Source organism: Galleria mellonella, unplaced genomic scaffold (assembly GCF_026898425.1).
Source record: "Galleria mellonella isolate WM207_F2 unplaced genomic scaffold, CSIRO_AGI_GalMel_v1 utg65, whole genome shotgun sequence".
NCBI lineage: Eukaryota > Metazoa > Arthropoda > Insecta > Lepidoptera > Pyralidae > Galleria > Galleria mellonella.
In genome coordinates this window covers 8,774,544-8,790,000 of record NW_026442138.1, presented here as the reverse complement: position 1 = coordinate 8,790,000, position 15,457 = coordinate 8,774,544, and the positions used below count along the sequence as shown (strand labels likewise).

The 15,457-nt window shown below is 37.0% G+C and overlaps 1 protein-coding gene across 8 annotated transcripts in view; it reads right to left on the bottom strand.

Moving 5' to 3' along the window:
- Positions 1-380: 380 nt before the first annotated feature.
- The window catches only part of LOC113519629 (sodium/potassium-transporting ATPase subunit alpha), a 62,791-nt gene continuing 47,714 nt past the window's right edge, over positions 381-15,457 (bottom strand). For 3 of the 8 annotated variants that reach the window (XM_052900755.1, XM_026904761.3, XM_026904764.3), the window contains 15 exons: positions 15,256-15,387; positions 14,938-15,108; positions 14,333-14,554; positions 13,464-13,682; positions 13,022-13,202; positions 12,513-12,770; positions 11,870-12,219; positions 11,011-11,262; positions 10,391-10,602; positions 9,846-10,029; positions 9,418-9,633; positions 8,808-8,902; positions 3,985-4,159; positions 3,333-3,565; positions 381-2,926 (listed from right to left, as the gene is read on the bottom strand). In XM_052900755.1, coding sequence (XP_052756715.1) covers positions 2,806-2,926; positions 3,333-3,565; positions 3,985-4,159; positions 8,808-8,902; positions 9,418-9,633; positions 9,846-10,029; positions 10,391-10,602; positions 11,011-11,262; positions 11,870-12,219; positions 12,513-12,770; positions 13,022-13,202; positions 13,464-13,682; positions 14,333-14,554; positions 14,938-15,108; positions 15,256-15,387 — 3,021 coding nt within the window. In that variant the 3' untranslated portion in view covers positions 381-2,805. Of the gene's footprint in view, positions 2,927-3,332; positions 3,566-3,984; positions 4,160-6,511; positions 6,607-7,794; positions 7,890-8,807; positions 8,903-9,417; positions 9,634-9,845; positions 10,030-10,390; positions 10,603-11,010; positions 11,263-11,869; positions 12,220-12,512; positions 12,771-13,021; positions 13,203-13,463; positions 13,683-14,332; positions 14,555-14,937; positions 15,109-15,255; positions 15,388-15,457 lie in introns of all 8 variants that reach the window. The other 5 variants (XM_052900753.1, XM_026904760.3, XM_026904763.3 and 2 more) reach the window with 2 other exon arrangements.

The following is a 15,457-nucleotide window of genomic DNA, read 5'->3' as shown; positions in this document are numbered from 1 at the left end:
AAGATCAGGCCTATATAAATATCTTCATATGTATTTAATTTGACCGACGTGCGTCTATCATCTGTTATTTGAAGGTGCCTTTTGTGAACCTATTTTTTAGTTTACCTATTTTAGTACCTAGTAGATAGATTATCATTATCATATCAGGCATTAAATGTCCACTGCTGAACACAGGTTTACCCTCATTGGGAGGTTTTTTCAATAGTTGCCACGCTTGGTAGGCTGGTTGGCAACTGTAGTTAGGCTTTGGTGGTATTTTAAGAGAAAAATTGCCGCCCATCCCTCGACCATTAAGTTCCGTCGGTCATTTGTTACGACACCTAAAATATATCAGGATAGAGATACCTAATGTAAAGTACTAAATCAATAAAACTCGGTAATAATATTTTGAAAATGTTTTTTTTATTAACACTTACATTTTTACAGCGCTCCTAGCCAACAGAGTAATACTATAAAATGAATCGGTGTAAAGAACTGTCGAACGCAAAACAATGTTAGTTCTACAGTGTACGTTAAACAAACCGCTTACAAAGATCGGATCATTACAATAATATATCATCAACGACTATTGTCAGTGAGATGTACATCGTTCTCATCAAACAAGCACAGAAGGTCACCCTAAAGAAACGAACTTCATTTAAATCTATAAACATTTCATATAATTTAGATTTATTAGTCGCTATAATGTTATATTTTACTTTTGTAACCATTATTATAATGTTATATGTATTCGTTACGAAAAATTGAAATGAATCTCCCCACTTGGTCCTTCTATCTGGCCGGTGGCGCCGCAGTCGCGCGACAGCCTGCCTCGGCGCGCGTCCGGCTGTCCGCCGCCCCGCCTCGTCCGCCGTCCGGTCCCGGCTGGTCCCGTCCGGCCGTGCTCGCTCCCCGCCGCGCCGCTACACGATACTTCACATTCTATACCTAACTACGACCGCTCTCGTAGAAGAGCCAAGTGGCGATTAAAACAAGATGACTCTATCATAACTGTATAATTTTAAAAATTTCTAATTACGCTTTCCTACATTTTGTTATTATCTTTTAATTAAGAAATAAAATCTTACGTAATTACCATGAGCAGCCTATTTTAATAAATTTGACGAAATTCGCTAATAATCTGATTATTTTATAAAAGAAAAGCGTCGTGTCCGAGCGCGGTGTCGCGCGACTCGGCTCGCGATACCGCTGCGCGCCGGCCGCTCGCAGCGCCGCCAGCGCTGCCCACAGCGCCGCTTCCAGCGCTGCCGGCGCTACCAGCCGGCCGGCGACTGACCACAGTGACCAGATACAAACGAACAATAGTCGACGGCAGTGCTGTATGAACGTGTACGGGCCGCGGCGAACACTACGCCGGGCCGCACCTGTAAGCGTTCGCGACTGTGTATGCTTTATTTATCTACGTTTACAATTGAAAATACGGCTTCAAAATTTCAACTACCTACCTAACAGTAAGCAGTAGTACACTAAAACTCAGGCACTCCACATCGACCTCTCATACACCATGCACCCGATCGAATCTTCAACTAAACATTATATTCACTCGAAAAATTCAACTTAATCTAATTTACTTAAAATACAATAATAATAATAATGGTTTCTTAACTGTTAATTTTACAACAAATGCTTTTCGTTGGCCGCCGAGCACGGAGCGCGGCGGGCGTCATACTTTTGCCCACTCGATTCACGAACGATGAACTACCGCTAAACGATAATTTATTACTTATTACATAAGTATGTGAAAAACAATTTTTATTAGTATTATTTATTCTATCTTATAATGTCATCAGTGTCACCGGGGCGTATTCTAGTGTAACATGAAGTCCGAGCCGGCGGCCGCTGCTGGCGCCGCGCCCGCGATCCGCCGCGCCCCGCGGCGACATTCGCCAAACGTAGTCAGAGGTTCAACATATACTCAAAGAGATTCATCAACTTGTCACGTGGCATTCGAGATACTCAAATTACATTTTAAACAATTTCAATACAAAAATAACATGATTCATGATTTAAAAATAATGTGTGTATAATATCTTTTTTTATCATCACATATATCCATCATTCTCCACTGTGCATATATACATACATAGTACATAAAAACAATAATGAATAGTGAATGCGCGGGCGGGGCCCGGCGCAGCCGCATCCCTCGGTCACGTTACGCGATGAAACGAACATCATAATAATACATAACACTCGACAGGTACATACACAGGTGCCCCGTGCGGAGCGATGCGGTAACAAGCAGTGAGAAGCGTACACGACAGCGATTACACATATACCGGAACGGCACCGCAACCTCTGTCAGTCTGGTACGAGTACGAGCACAGATCACATACCCCCTAGTACAGTAGGCGCTTACTGCATACTATTATACCGGTTAAACACAGATTTACATTAGCCCAGTGACTAACTTTAAACGGGAGAAAAGTCAGCGCTGACTCGGTACTGTTCGTGCAAATTCAGTATAGCGCTGTGCGTCAGAGCTGACTTAAATATTCCCGTTGTGTATTTGGAAGTCAGTGCACCGTTGATGTGTATAACTGAATGTAAATCTGTATTTATATTGGCGAGTCTGCGGGGCGGTACGTTACGAAGCGTGAGCGCACGTCTTTAGAATGTTTTTAGACTGACACAGTCGTCCACACATCACCTAGTCATGCATGTATTGTACAGTATAGCCGCCGCAGCCGCCCGCGCGTCCCACCTCTAAGGGCTATGTACTCTGTGGGCATAGAACACAAATGAAGTAGTTATGTACGCAGTAACTAAGTGATGCACGACGGTGTGGACAGTGGTCGGTGGTGTTTAATAGTAAGTCTCTTGTTCGAGCCATCCGCCCGGGTTGCGGCGCAGGTAGAAGCGCCGGATCTCGTCGTAGATGAAGATCGAGAGCATGAACGGAATAGCGGGCAACCACCACACGAACCTGACGGCAAACGTTACATGTTATTAATTCGAGTATTGTTCTTTTTTGACAAGTTCTATATTGAGAGTTACATATTTCAAATTTGGAATTGGGAGTTCCATATTCAGAATTATAGATTTTCTAGTTTGAAATAAACGTTGTCTATCTCATTATCTTTTAGAATACTAACATATAGTGAAGTATGATTTGTTATATAAAATAAGATATAATCAAAATGTAGTTTATTCACACAAGCACATCAATCTATAGGTTTTTATGCCAGAATATCTTGCGTTAAGTAAAATAAAACTAGACCTGCACCAATTTAGATATTTTTTTTTCGATAAGATTTTAATCAGTAAGTTTTCAATTTATATAAATGCTGATTAATAAATTTATATAATTTTAAATTTAGGAGGATACTCACTTGAGAGGATACATCCTGAGACCTTTGTCCATGCCAGGCGTATACGACAGGAAGGCGGCCAGAGCGGTTTCAAAGATGAGGCCGAAGTTGAGTGCCCAGTTGCGCATGCCCTGGTGGACGATCGAATTGCGACGGGTCTTGCAAATAATCAAATCGGCCCATTGTACAACGACGATCGACACGAAGAAGGCTGTGTGGCAAGTGAACTCGAGGGCTTTGCGATCCCGGTATGTCTGCAAACGTTCAAATTTAGTCAGAATAGGCACACTTAAAGTAAAATTTGAAATTAAACAAAAAATATCATAGAAAAGAATATAAATGTTAAGAGGCGAGATTGTTAAATATTTAAATGTAATATTATAAAGGATAAGACAGTCAGACAGACATATATGATTTAAGAGGCTAACATTTTGAATGTTGTTCATATATAAGTGAGTTTCCATTTAATATGTTAAAAAAATATAGACAAAGGTCTGTTTGTTATTGCCAGTAATATTTTCTATAGAGATATTATAAATTTAGTGGTACTGCGTAAAATCTACAGTTTTTACTAAAAACATAGTCTCGTAATTCCGTGTTAAGCTGAGAATTAACATTGTAATTTCTAGATTTTTTTTAATTACAAATTTAATATGGTCAAATTAGTACATACCCATTCCTGTCCATAGGAGTCAGTCAAGTCGTTGATAGCCTTCGAGTCCCATTGCTTCCTGATGCCGAAGAGTTTAAGTGGGAGGAATCCGTTCTCAGCCATTATCACGAAGTACACGAAGAATCCGGCGGCGGCTTGGATCATACCGATTTGCCCATAGGCCATCGAGATAAGCCTGCCAATCCCAATAAACTCGTGTCAAATGACTACATTAAAAGGTAAAGGAAAATAGAATTAATTAATGTTGTGTTATAGTTTAAAATCTATTAATACGATATGCACAAGTTGAGCTAGTGCGTGATATTCCTTTGCATTTACTAAGTTGCTTGAGTTACTGATCAGTCATATTTAAAAGGATATATTGTTATTTAAATTCAAATTTTTGTGCTAAATTATTGATCAGTAGTTCTTAGTGTGAAATTATAATGTATATTGAATAACTCGTGTTGTTATATTATTAATTTGTTATGTCGCAATGAAAACCAAATGGAAACATCAGTATATATATTGTGAACATAAATTAATAAATAGTTAAAAAAATCAACTTATGTTTAAACTGGAGGTAGTAATATTAATTTTTGAAATATTTTGAATAATATACATACTCAAAATACATATATTGTTTATCAAAAGTAGCCATGATTTTTTAAGTTAATTTTCTTTAAATCTAAATCTTCACCCTTGTTAAATTTAATAAACAATATGGTAAATCAATTCAAAATCAATTTAACACGATTGGCCCTTTGTACCAATTTGATTTTCACATAGCGATTATGTAATACTTACTTATTTAACATAACACCCAACATGCAGAATTTTATATGTTCATAGCAAGCAAGGTTATAGCAATATAAGTTGGTTACTAGCGAAACTCATTAGAAACGTAACAAATTCCAAATAAAAATTCTATAACATTAAGAATTTTTGTTACATTTTATATTTTAATTTGATAATGGAAATTTAAAGTTATGTTTCTAATGTAATAAATAAAATTATAGGAACATAGAATATTGGAGTAATAAGGCAAATAATAGACAGCTTAAATTAAGAGTCCTAGTTGTGTGTGTGAGGCGTGGAAGCTATTGTAGTTAGCGAGTGATAAATCAGCACTTTATCTACGTGCTATACATAATATAGAAATATATAATAATATATTAAGAAAAAGAAATTACATATACTATAATGTAATAAAAGTAATATAAATACCGCTTCAAATAATAACGAAGAACTATAATCTAATGGCTCCATGTCACCTAAATCATTCCGTAATGTTTATTTTTCACTATGAATCTACGGACTAATACGACACGTCACACAAATTAATCCACTAGTGCGTTGTCTATGACGAAGACTACACGATACTCCTCTAATTCAGTGTTTTTCAACCTGTGAGGGGGGGGGGTACGAACTGAAGGGGGTCACGCTCGCAAACTAGATAATATCATAGGGTTTTTAATTTAAATGGGAAGGCTGTTTGTTTATTTAAAAATTCCTTGAATCGTAGTTGCATTTTTGAGACGCAATTATGCAATTAACTTTCTAAATAGTGTTCATTTTCCGTCTTAATTTTTATGTAGAATGTAATACTGCCTGTAGATCACCTGCGAATATCTTATATAGTGTTAACTTTCAACTTGATATCTTTAATATCACCAACATACTTTTATTACGGTATTAGGGGGATATAAAATCTATATGGGAGGAGTCGATAGAATTTTTAAGTACAAAGTAGTCGTATAATCAAAAAGGTTGAAAAACACTGCTCTAATTTGCTCACTAAACGTGCATTTTAATTAACACTGTTTTTTTTTTCACTATTTTTGAAACATGGAAGAGTGAAGATCAAAGAAGTAGAATAAAGATAACTAACTGCTCTAAATCTATGGTATATATATATATATAAAAGATAGACTTCTATGCAATATTTAGAAATCTATAAACTTGTAAGTAAAAAAGCTTTTCTTGGCGTTTAAGAAAAAAATTAAATACTATTCATTTGTATATTTATTTTGTATTTAAAATTATACCACAATACCCAAGTAGGTATATTGCTATTTGTCGTTGTCAATTTTGAATTAATTGATGAATTTCAGTTTTAAATCACCACCATTATTGCCAATTGCTTAGTGCTGTACTCTTATATTATTATCACTCTTCCACATCCAGTATATTCTTGTCAACGTTGGACATTATGAGTAGCCTCACTGTTCAAATTTCAAATTTACTTTCGCTTGAACAGTGAACACGGCTGCGGACATCACTTTAAATACGCAGGAACAATTGCATAGCGAACTCGCTAGTGAGACCCAGCGGCACCAACCACCTGTGTTGCCAGTACGTAACAAATGCATGCATTACTTCAAACGGGGCTCTCACTAACAAATCAGCGTGACGTTTCTGGTATTTATCGCGAGGTTACTTGAGAGTGGGCTAACAACAGTGTTAACACCCATATAATTAACTAGAAGCGTCGGCACGCGCGAGCGGCGAGCGGCGAGCGCGGCAGGACTGTGGGTGCGAGGCGAACCTTCTGTTGACGAGGTTGTCGCGGTAAGGGTCCCGCGGCTGCCGCTTCATGATATCGGACTCGGGCGCCTCGTACGCCAATGATATAGCAGGCACCTTCGGTAACACCAAGCAATCAGGACAAACCAACACGCGCACACGACGGCGCACTCGCGGCTTATATATACATAATAAATATACGCACACATCCGACGGCAGAGCCGCATATAAAACGCACTACAACTAGCGGTATCAGGAAACAATTATTAAAAAGTTAGCAGTAAGACTAGTTATTGATTTACTTATTTATTACGCATAAATTAGCTATAAGTAGAGGTAAAAATAGAAAAAAGTGGCGTGATTAAATTTAAAAATTACGACAGCTTTACCTTCCTTAATAAGAGACTTAGTACAAAATATAATTCGAAATACTACACTAGTGATAGAAGTTACAAATAAAGGTTAGCAGCGTTTGAATAACATTGTTTATTATAAATAGTATGTATAATACAAATTTGTGTAACTGTTGCCTATGGATAGATGATATTAGCCTAACGGTAAAATATACGAAAATGTGTCGTGGTGAAGCTTGTGATAAAGTAAGTAAACTGAATGATGGCGATATCTTGTGTTGAAATAGTAGTGTCATGGTATACATGGAGATATGAGAGGTAACAAATGAGATATAAAGAAATACGGTATAGGATAAACAATATAATCAGAATAAAACATGTAACGCTAATAAAATTGTAAGAGGAACTCTTTCGCGAATACCAATTATAAATTTGGTATTTTTTTTTAATTATTGATAAACGATTTAATCTCGTATACAATTTTATTAGTTTTCATAAGAAAACGTTAAATTCATAGGGTACACATGCACGTTAGACAAATGACAGAGACAGAGAGACACCGAACACTTACCTTCCAACAACCACTCACAAGACATTTAAATTACCAATAAGTCCACCAAAATAATGGAACAATGTGTTCGGACTCCATGTGGTCACAGCACAACGCATTGTTCCATAACCACATCAATCTAAATACGGTTAAAGGAAAGGAGATTTGTTAGTATAGAAAAGAACGTATCAAAAGACAACGCAAGGCAAAAGTTAGGAGCGGTGCGATGGTCGCCTTCAATACACATAGAGAGTGAGTCGTGTACCTACAGGACACGTGTCCACACACGCAGGCAACAACCAAACTTTAATATTGAAGACTAACTTACACGTGGTATAGCAAGCAATTAGCGGATAGAATAATATCTTTGAACGAGTGCGGATGCCACTCGTGATGTTTTACCTCTCGTTAACGAGTTTATCAGTGAAAGGATTACGCGGCTGTCGCTTCATTATGTCAGATTCGGCCTCCTCGTAGGCCAGGGAAATGGCGGGCACCTACACAAACACTAGCCATGTGAGCGGGCGGCGAGCGATCGCGCGTCCGCCCGCCGCGCTCGTGTTACGTACGCGCTCGGACCAAAGCGTGCTGCATCGTTATCACATGTGTACAACATCGAACACTTAGCAAGCCAATTGCAATCAGACGCCACTACTACACTTTGAACCTTCGACATACAGAGTACGAATGTAGATTTCGGCGCATGCTTGCAACTACTTGTAATGCTTAATAACTATGTTATAGAAAAATAATCGGTAACACATAAAAATGTAGATCATGGGATGACATCGTTGTGGCAGGTATGGGACATATCTGTAATGTGGAACGTAAATTTAACTAAATGAATGAATGGACGTGTCCATTTCGGAGCTTCACAATGGTCGTACTTTGATGAGAGGTTCGACTGAACGAATGAGAATGGTAATGGCATGGCGGTGACTGTGAAACATCAGTGTGCTGTGTCTGTCTAACTTGTAGAGCGTACACTACGGTAACCTTTGCGGGCCATCACTTGTTCGTGCTATTACGCTCCTCATCACTAGGTATATATGTAAAAGTTAAATGAAAACAAAACACACGAAATTATTAGATTTCTAGACTAGAACACCTCATAGGCATATTCACAGAACTCGTTTAGTTGTCAGATGCTGTATTAGTAGGAGATTATAGATAAGATCGTCTGCATGATACCACATTTCATACATCATAACACATTAATTTATTATAGCTATCTTACATAATCATAAGCGCCTCCTGATACTTGTAAAATCTCGAGGGAATCTGGTATTTATGATTATATAAAATAAATCTTACATTAGAGTAACACCACTCGTCACGATATCGAGACAACATGTTATTAGCTGAATCCAGTTAGGATTATAAAACGGCAATACTATGCTAGATATAATAGAGACCTCTCGTTGACAAGTTTGTCGCAAAATGGGTTCCTGGGCGGGCGTTTCATAATGTCCGCCTCTGCTGCCTCGTACGCCAGCGCAATCGCTGGCACCTAATGTTAATCACTTATATAGTTATTTGCATATCTGTTCTATATTCCCACGCTGGAATATTAAGGAAAATAAATTTCCCAGCTATCAATGTGTGTACAAAGCAACTGTATTAATACTAGTAGTGTATTTGTATTTTATTTAATGTGTGTCACAGGACCTGAGAGTGTATGTTTTAAGTTTTAGAACATTGTCAGTTTATCTAATAAGGTCCATTTTAGTTTCAATCTAATATTGTTATATTACACAGAGTGACAGCTGTGAATAGATCACTTATACATAACTTACGCTAAATTTATATAAACATCACAGTATTTTCGTCCCTGTTTAAAAAGAATATTAAACATTAGTTAATACAAAAGATGTACAAATACAACATCATTTCCTTAATATCGCAAATTAAATATTATAAATAATACAAATTAGGTCATTTTAATGATACATTGGTAAAACAAAATGATGTTGTAATGCAACTCTTTAATAGACCGTAAGAATAAATAGATAAGGTCGAACTTACCATGTCAGTTCCAAGATCGATGCAAAGGATCGTGACAGTGCCAAGTGGTAGTGGAATGTCGCATAGGATAAAGGCAAGGAAGGGCGAGATCTCAGGGATGTTGGAAGTGAGCGTGTACGCAATGGATTTCTTCAGATTGTCGAAGATCAGTCGGCCTTCCTCAACGCCAGTGACGATAGACGCGAAGTTGTCGTCGAGGAGAATCATGTCAGCAGCCTAGTACACAAATAAGTAATTGTAAATTGTATGTTAACATTTAGATTTCATGTTAAAAAAAACTGTGTTCATTTTAGGTATGTACCTAACTATGTACCTAACTTCATTCAAATTCGTTTAGTCATTTAAGGGTGATTAAATATCAAATATCCATACATCTAAACATCCTTATAAAAAATTAAATGTCAATTAAATGTGATTATGATCAATACCTGTTTGGATACGTCGGATCCAGCGATACCCATAGCTACACCGATGTCAGCTTTTTTCAAGGCAGGGGAGTCGTTCACACCGTCGCCTGTTACAGCCACAATGGCACCGAGACGCTGGCAGCCTTCAACGATGATCAGTTTCTGTTGCGGTGACGTGCGGGCGAATACGATTTCAGTGTGATACCTGTATAAAATTACAAACAGACAACTTGATTACTGTGTCGAATTTTTCACTTTATTAATATATAAATGAAATATTTGATACGATGATTGAAAAATATTCGAAATGGATAAATCGTTGTTCTAACCCATTTTATTAATTTCATTCTAAGATGAAAATTATGATATCAAAATTATACAGAAGAGTCATAAAAACTTTCAATAACAATAACTAAAGACATAGTTTTAGTATATGGTCATACCGATATAGAACGTAACTTTATCTTCTCGTGAAATGGTAATTGAAAGATAATCACTATAATAAAATTGACTAGTTTTTGTAGTAAATAGATAAATATTGAAAGAGAGAAGAATATGTATTTTACTTGAGAATTTCATCAAGCTGGTCAGAGTTCAATTCCCGAAGTTCAGTTCCGTGGACGACGGCGGCTTTAGCTTCGCGTGGGTTCACTTCGGATACGGGGATGTTGAGGCGAGCAGCGATATCTTCAACAGTCTCATTGCCTTCCGAGATAATACCGACGGACTTCGCAATGGCCTTGGCTGTGATAGGATGATCACCAGTCACCATGATAACCTGAAATATATACCAACATTTAGGGATATACACCAAAAAATGTTGTTTATCTAGTTATTTAGGCTCATTATAAAACACTGGTATTCAGTATAAATTCGATAAAAAAAGAGATATTAGAGAAGTATAAGAACATATAGACAACTGTCAATTCTTGGTTATTCTAACAAAAAAGTTATATATTGCTTTAAACATGTGGCAACAATGCACATACTCTTTTAATCTCATCAAAGTAAATTAATTAATGTGTTGCAAATATTTTTTTAAATATCAACTAGTATTCAATTCGCTCTCACTGAACACACGTATATTCAAAAAATATCACTTTAGTATATATGTTACTACTCTGTATAGAATAAATTAAAAAAAAAACGCAAATTCTCATAATTTCACACTATTATAGCAACTGACCTTGATACCAGCTGATCGGCATTTAGCGACGGCGTCAGGCACAGCGGCACGGGGAGGGTCAATCATACTCATAAGGCCCACAAATCGCAGGTTGTCCAGGGGGAAGTTGGGGTCATCCGTATTGAATTTGTATCCGATGGGATACTTGTCAGAGGGTAGTTGGAGGTCGCAGAAACCGAGCACACGTTCGCCGAGACCACCCAGTTCGAGGTACGCGTTGTTGAATGCCTCCTTCATTTCTTCATCCAAAACCTAGTATTGTAATTATTTGGTGATGAATTTAAAAAATTATGTTCCATAAAAAAAAACTGACTTTAATTGTGGCAAAACCAGTTATTTTGATTTAAAAATGAAACTATTGAATCGGTTTTGATAAAGTTTCTATGAGCCAATCTGTATATCCTTTGCAGATAACAAAATAACTTTTCAAATTGATTTACAACTGACGGAGTTCTGAAGTGACAAACATTAAAAAATACAACCGAATTGAGAAACTTCTTTTTGACATCGGTTGAAAAGATGAACTTACTCCCATAATAAATACCCTTTAGCTATATTTTACCCTTGTTGAATTCATTGGAATTTATAGATAAGTACTGTTAGCAATAAAAGTAGATAGACGCACAGAATTTCAAAATTCCTAAAAATGTTTTAAATTATCATATATAATATATTATATGATAAAGTGTATAGCAGCTTTTAAAATCTTAATTTGTTCGTGTTATTTATGTAGTTTAATTTTTTTAGACTAGTTTAGTTTTCTATTATTTTTAAAATTTTTGTATAACCTTAAAAATATATATACAAATGAAGTAGATTGAATGAAATATTGAAAGAATGAAGTAGAAATCTTATTGACCTTTTCCTTGCCACCAATGAAAATAGTGCTGCAACGTTCTAGGATCCTTTCGGGGGCACCCTTCATCACGAGCTGGTGGCGAGGATCGCTTGCGTCATCACTTTCGTGAATTGAGACCTGGTACTTGTTCGTTGAGTTGAAGGGAATCTCGCACACTTTCTTGTTACGTTTCCTGATGGACATCACGTCACCGAGAGCCAGTTCCATGCATTTGAGCAGCGCAGCTTCCGAAGCGTCACCAGCTACTTCCTTCTTCAAGATAGGAACGCCGTCCTGACCACCCTTGAACTCGGCACGGTTGCAGAGAGTCGCGATTTTGGCGAGCGCCTTGAAACCAGGACTAGTGCGGTCTGGAGGACAACCAAGTAGTTAATGCTTTCTTAAATATTCAAAGTAAGAAAAAGTAAAAAGAAGAGAATTTAAATGCACAAATATCACTAAATAAATAATTAAGAATCACAATCGTGACTATATTTTTAAATTTGTCAATTTTCAAATAAATTGTCAACTATTTTATCAGGATTTTTTAACAGTAGCATTAATTCTACTGGACTCATTAATTTTCTGACAGTGAAGAAATAACCACGAAGATTGTCTCTACGTAAGAGTAAGAGTTAGATGTCTTCCTTGACTTTACACGTACCGTACTGTACTCCAGATTGATCCTCAGTAGTGTCAGCCTCTATGATCTGGTTGTCGAACCACATATGAGCTACAGTCATTCTGTTCTGTGTGAGAGTGCCGGTCTTGTCGGAACAGATCGTGGACGTGGAGCCGAGGGTCTCGACAGCTTCCAGATTCTTTACCAAGCAGTTCTTGGAAGCCATTCGTTTGGCAGTCAGGGTTAGACATACAGTGACAGTGGCGAGTAGACCTTCTGGTACATTGGCTACAATGATACCTGCAAGAGAACAAAATGGTTTTTCTCTCTCTCTCTCTCTTCTAATACATTTTGAATGAAAGCATTTGGGGAGGCTTTTATAAAATCTACGCAGATCTTTGTAAAGCAATAAAGTTACGTCAAAATTAACACAAAGTTAAAAAGAGAGAAAAAATATAGACATTTAACTTTGAAACACATTTAAATAATACATATTATTCAATTAATACATCAATTTTACACATTAAATATTATGAAGAAATTAATCTTACCAATAAGGAAAATGACAGCGTCAAGCCAATGGTACCCGAGGATAAAGGCAATGACGAAGAACGTAACACCAAGGAACACAGCTACACCGGTGATCAAATGGATAAAATGGTGAATTTCTTTGGCAATCGGCGTTTCTCCAGTATCCAGGCCAGAAGCTAAGCCGGCAATACGACCCATTACCTATTGAAGACGGAGAGTTTTAAAAATGATTGTCAATTCGCCTATCAATACTGTAGAGAATGATTTTATTCATTATTTACATTTCAATATATGACTGTGTCTGTCCGGCTGTTTAATTGAACTCTCAAAACAGCTGGTACTGTTGGAATTGATTGATCCGTTTTTTTGCGAGATCATTCTTTACGTGAACATTAAAACGAGGGCACAGCCAGACTGGCGCAGTGGGACTAAGATCTGTCAAGTTTTTAGTCGTATACTCACAGTATTGTCTCCACAGCAGATTACGATGCCCTTAGCGGTACCTTCAACAGCGTTGGTAGAGAAAAATGCTAAATTCTTAGTTTCCAATGGGTTTTCGTTGGTGAACTCTGCTCCGCGGGACTGAGGCTCCGACTCGCCAGTCAAACTTGAATTGTCTACTTTGAAACCGCGCGCTTCGATGATGCGGATGTCAGCAGGGATACGATCGCCGAATTTCACCTAGGATTATAATATTTTGACCTTAAACTTGATCTTGTATTTTTTATGATACTAATAAGGCAAATAAACCAATGTCTAATCTGATTAAAATTGGATCATCTGTAATGAACAACATCAGTAAATTCGAAGAATATCGGTCCTAATATGACCATGGTTGCCATTTTTAGTATACTCTTCTATCTTGGTTTAAGTGAATCATACTATACTAAAAAACTTTCACATAAATACACTTGATTATACGGGACAAGAAACTTTGTACGCCGTTAATAAGCATATGTCATGTCATGTGATTCGCAATGAAAGATTTTGTTTTACTTAAAAAAAAAAAATCTGTACTCCTAGCTCTATATGGTGCCGGAGTTACAATACAAAGTTCAGTTACACGACTCATTTTTGTTGTAAACGTATTGAAATATAATTAGTCCTAGACAAGGATAATTTACTTCATATAGCAAGTCGCTTGGTTGGCGTAGTATAATAGTAGGCCAATATAAAGATTTAGTTCCTTATGAATTATGAAGAGAACCATGTTGAACAGTAGGACGATGTGTTGTTATAAAGATGATAGTAAACGACTGTGCTGCAGCCATACCGCTACCATAAACAAATATATGACAAGTAATAAAATTAAACTGCTGAACTAACTGTACCTCAACGATATCACCGAGTACAAGGTCTTCAGCGCGCAGCGTCAACTTCTCGCCTTCACGTATGACGGTAGCGAACTGTGGCACCATGTTTTTGAAAGATTCCATGATCTTCGATGACTTGCTTTCTTGATAGTATGAGAAGATACCCGTCACAATTACTACAGCTGCCAATACAATGCCGAGGTACAAGTTGTCGTCCGCTGGTTCTTCTACGGTACTAGCCTGTAACCAAGTTTTTTCATCATTTTCCTACGTCATTGGAAAAGTCATAATAAACTGGTGGCACACCTGACGGAATATTGTAAGTTTCTCCTACAGGGAGGAATAATAGTACGAACATCAAGATCTATGATTATACTGGGTTCCTTAAAGGCTACAATCTTGAAGACTATATTCATCATATCAGTCATCAATTATATACTGCTTCATACAATAATAATACTTCATACAAGAACATAGGCTTCTTCTGTTGGGGGGTTTTGCCAGTAGTAGCCATACTTGGCAGGCAGGTTGGCAACCAGAGTTAGGTTTTGGTGTTTTTTTAAGAGGGACGCTGCTGCCTATCCCTTACCAATTATAAAATATAATTCATAAATAATTCTAACCTGAATTCCGTAGGCAATAAAGCATAGAATAGCACCAATCCACAGTAATAACGCGAAACCGCCGAACAGATTTTTACAAAACTTCACCCATTCGGGTGTCTGCTTTGGAGGTGTGAGCGCATTTGGACCGTCCCTTTCGAGGTTCTCTTTCGCTTTTGCGTGACTAAGGCCCTGAAATATAAAAACGTATTTTAGTATTGTGCATTTTTAAATTTATTAGGGATTAGATAATTTTTTTTTTAAATAACAGAATATAATCAACATATATAATTTTATCTTTGGTGTTTTTTTTTTTGTGTTAATAATTTAATTTCTTACATTTTCGGGATGTGTTTGAAATCTTTGGTATAGTTCCTCAGGTGATACTTTGTGGTAGTCAATGTCCAACTCTTGTTTCAGGTCATCTAAATCTCCTGTTTTCCGTTTTTTCGCGGGGGGTTTCCGGCGTGTCTGCAAACATATTAAAAACAACGTATAAATAAATCATAACAAACAATTTATTGACCACCACCAATAATTG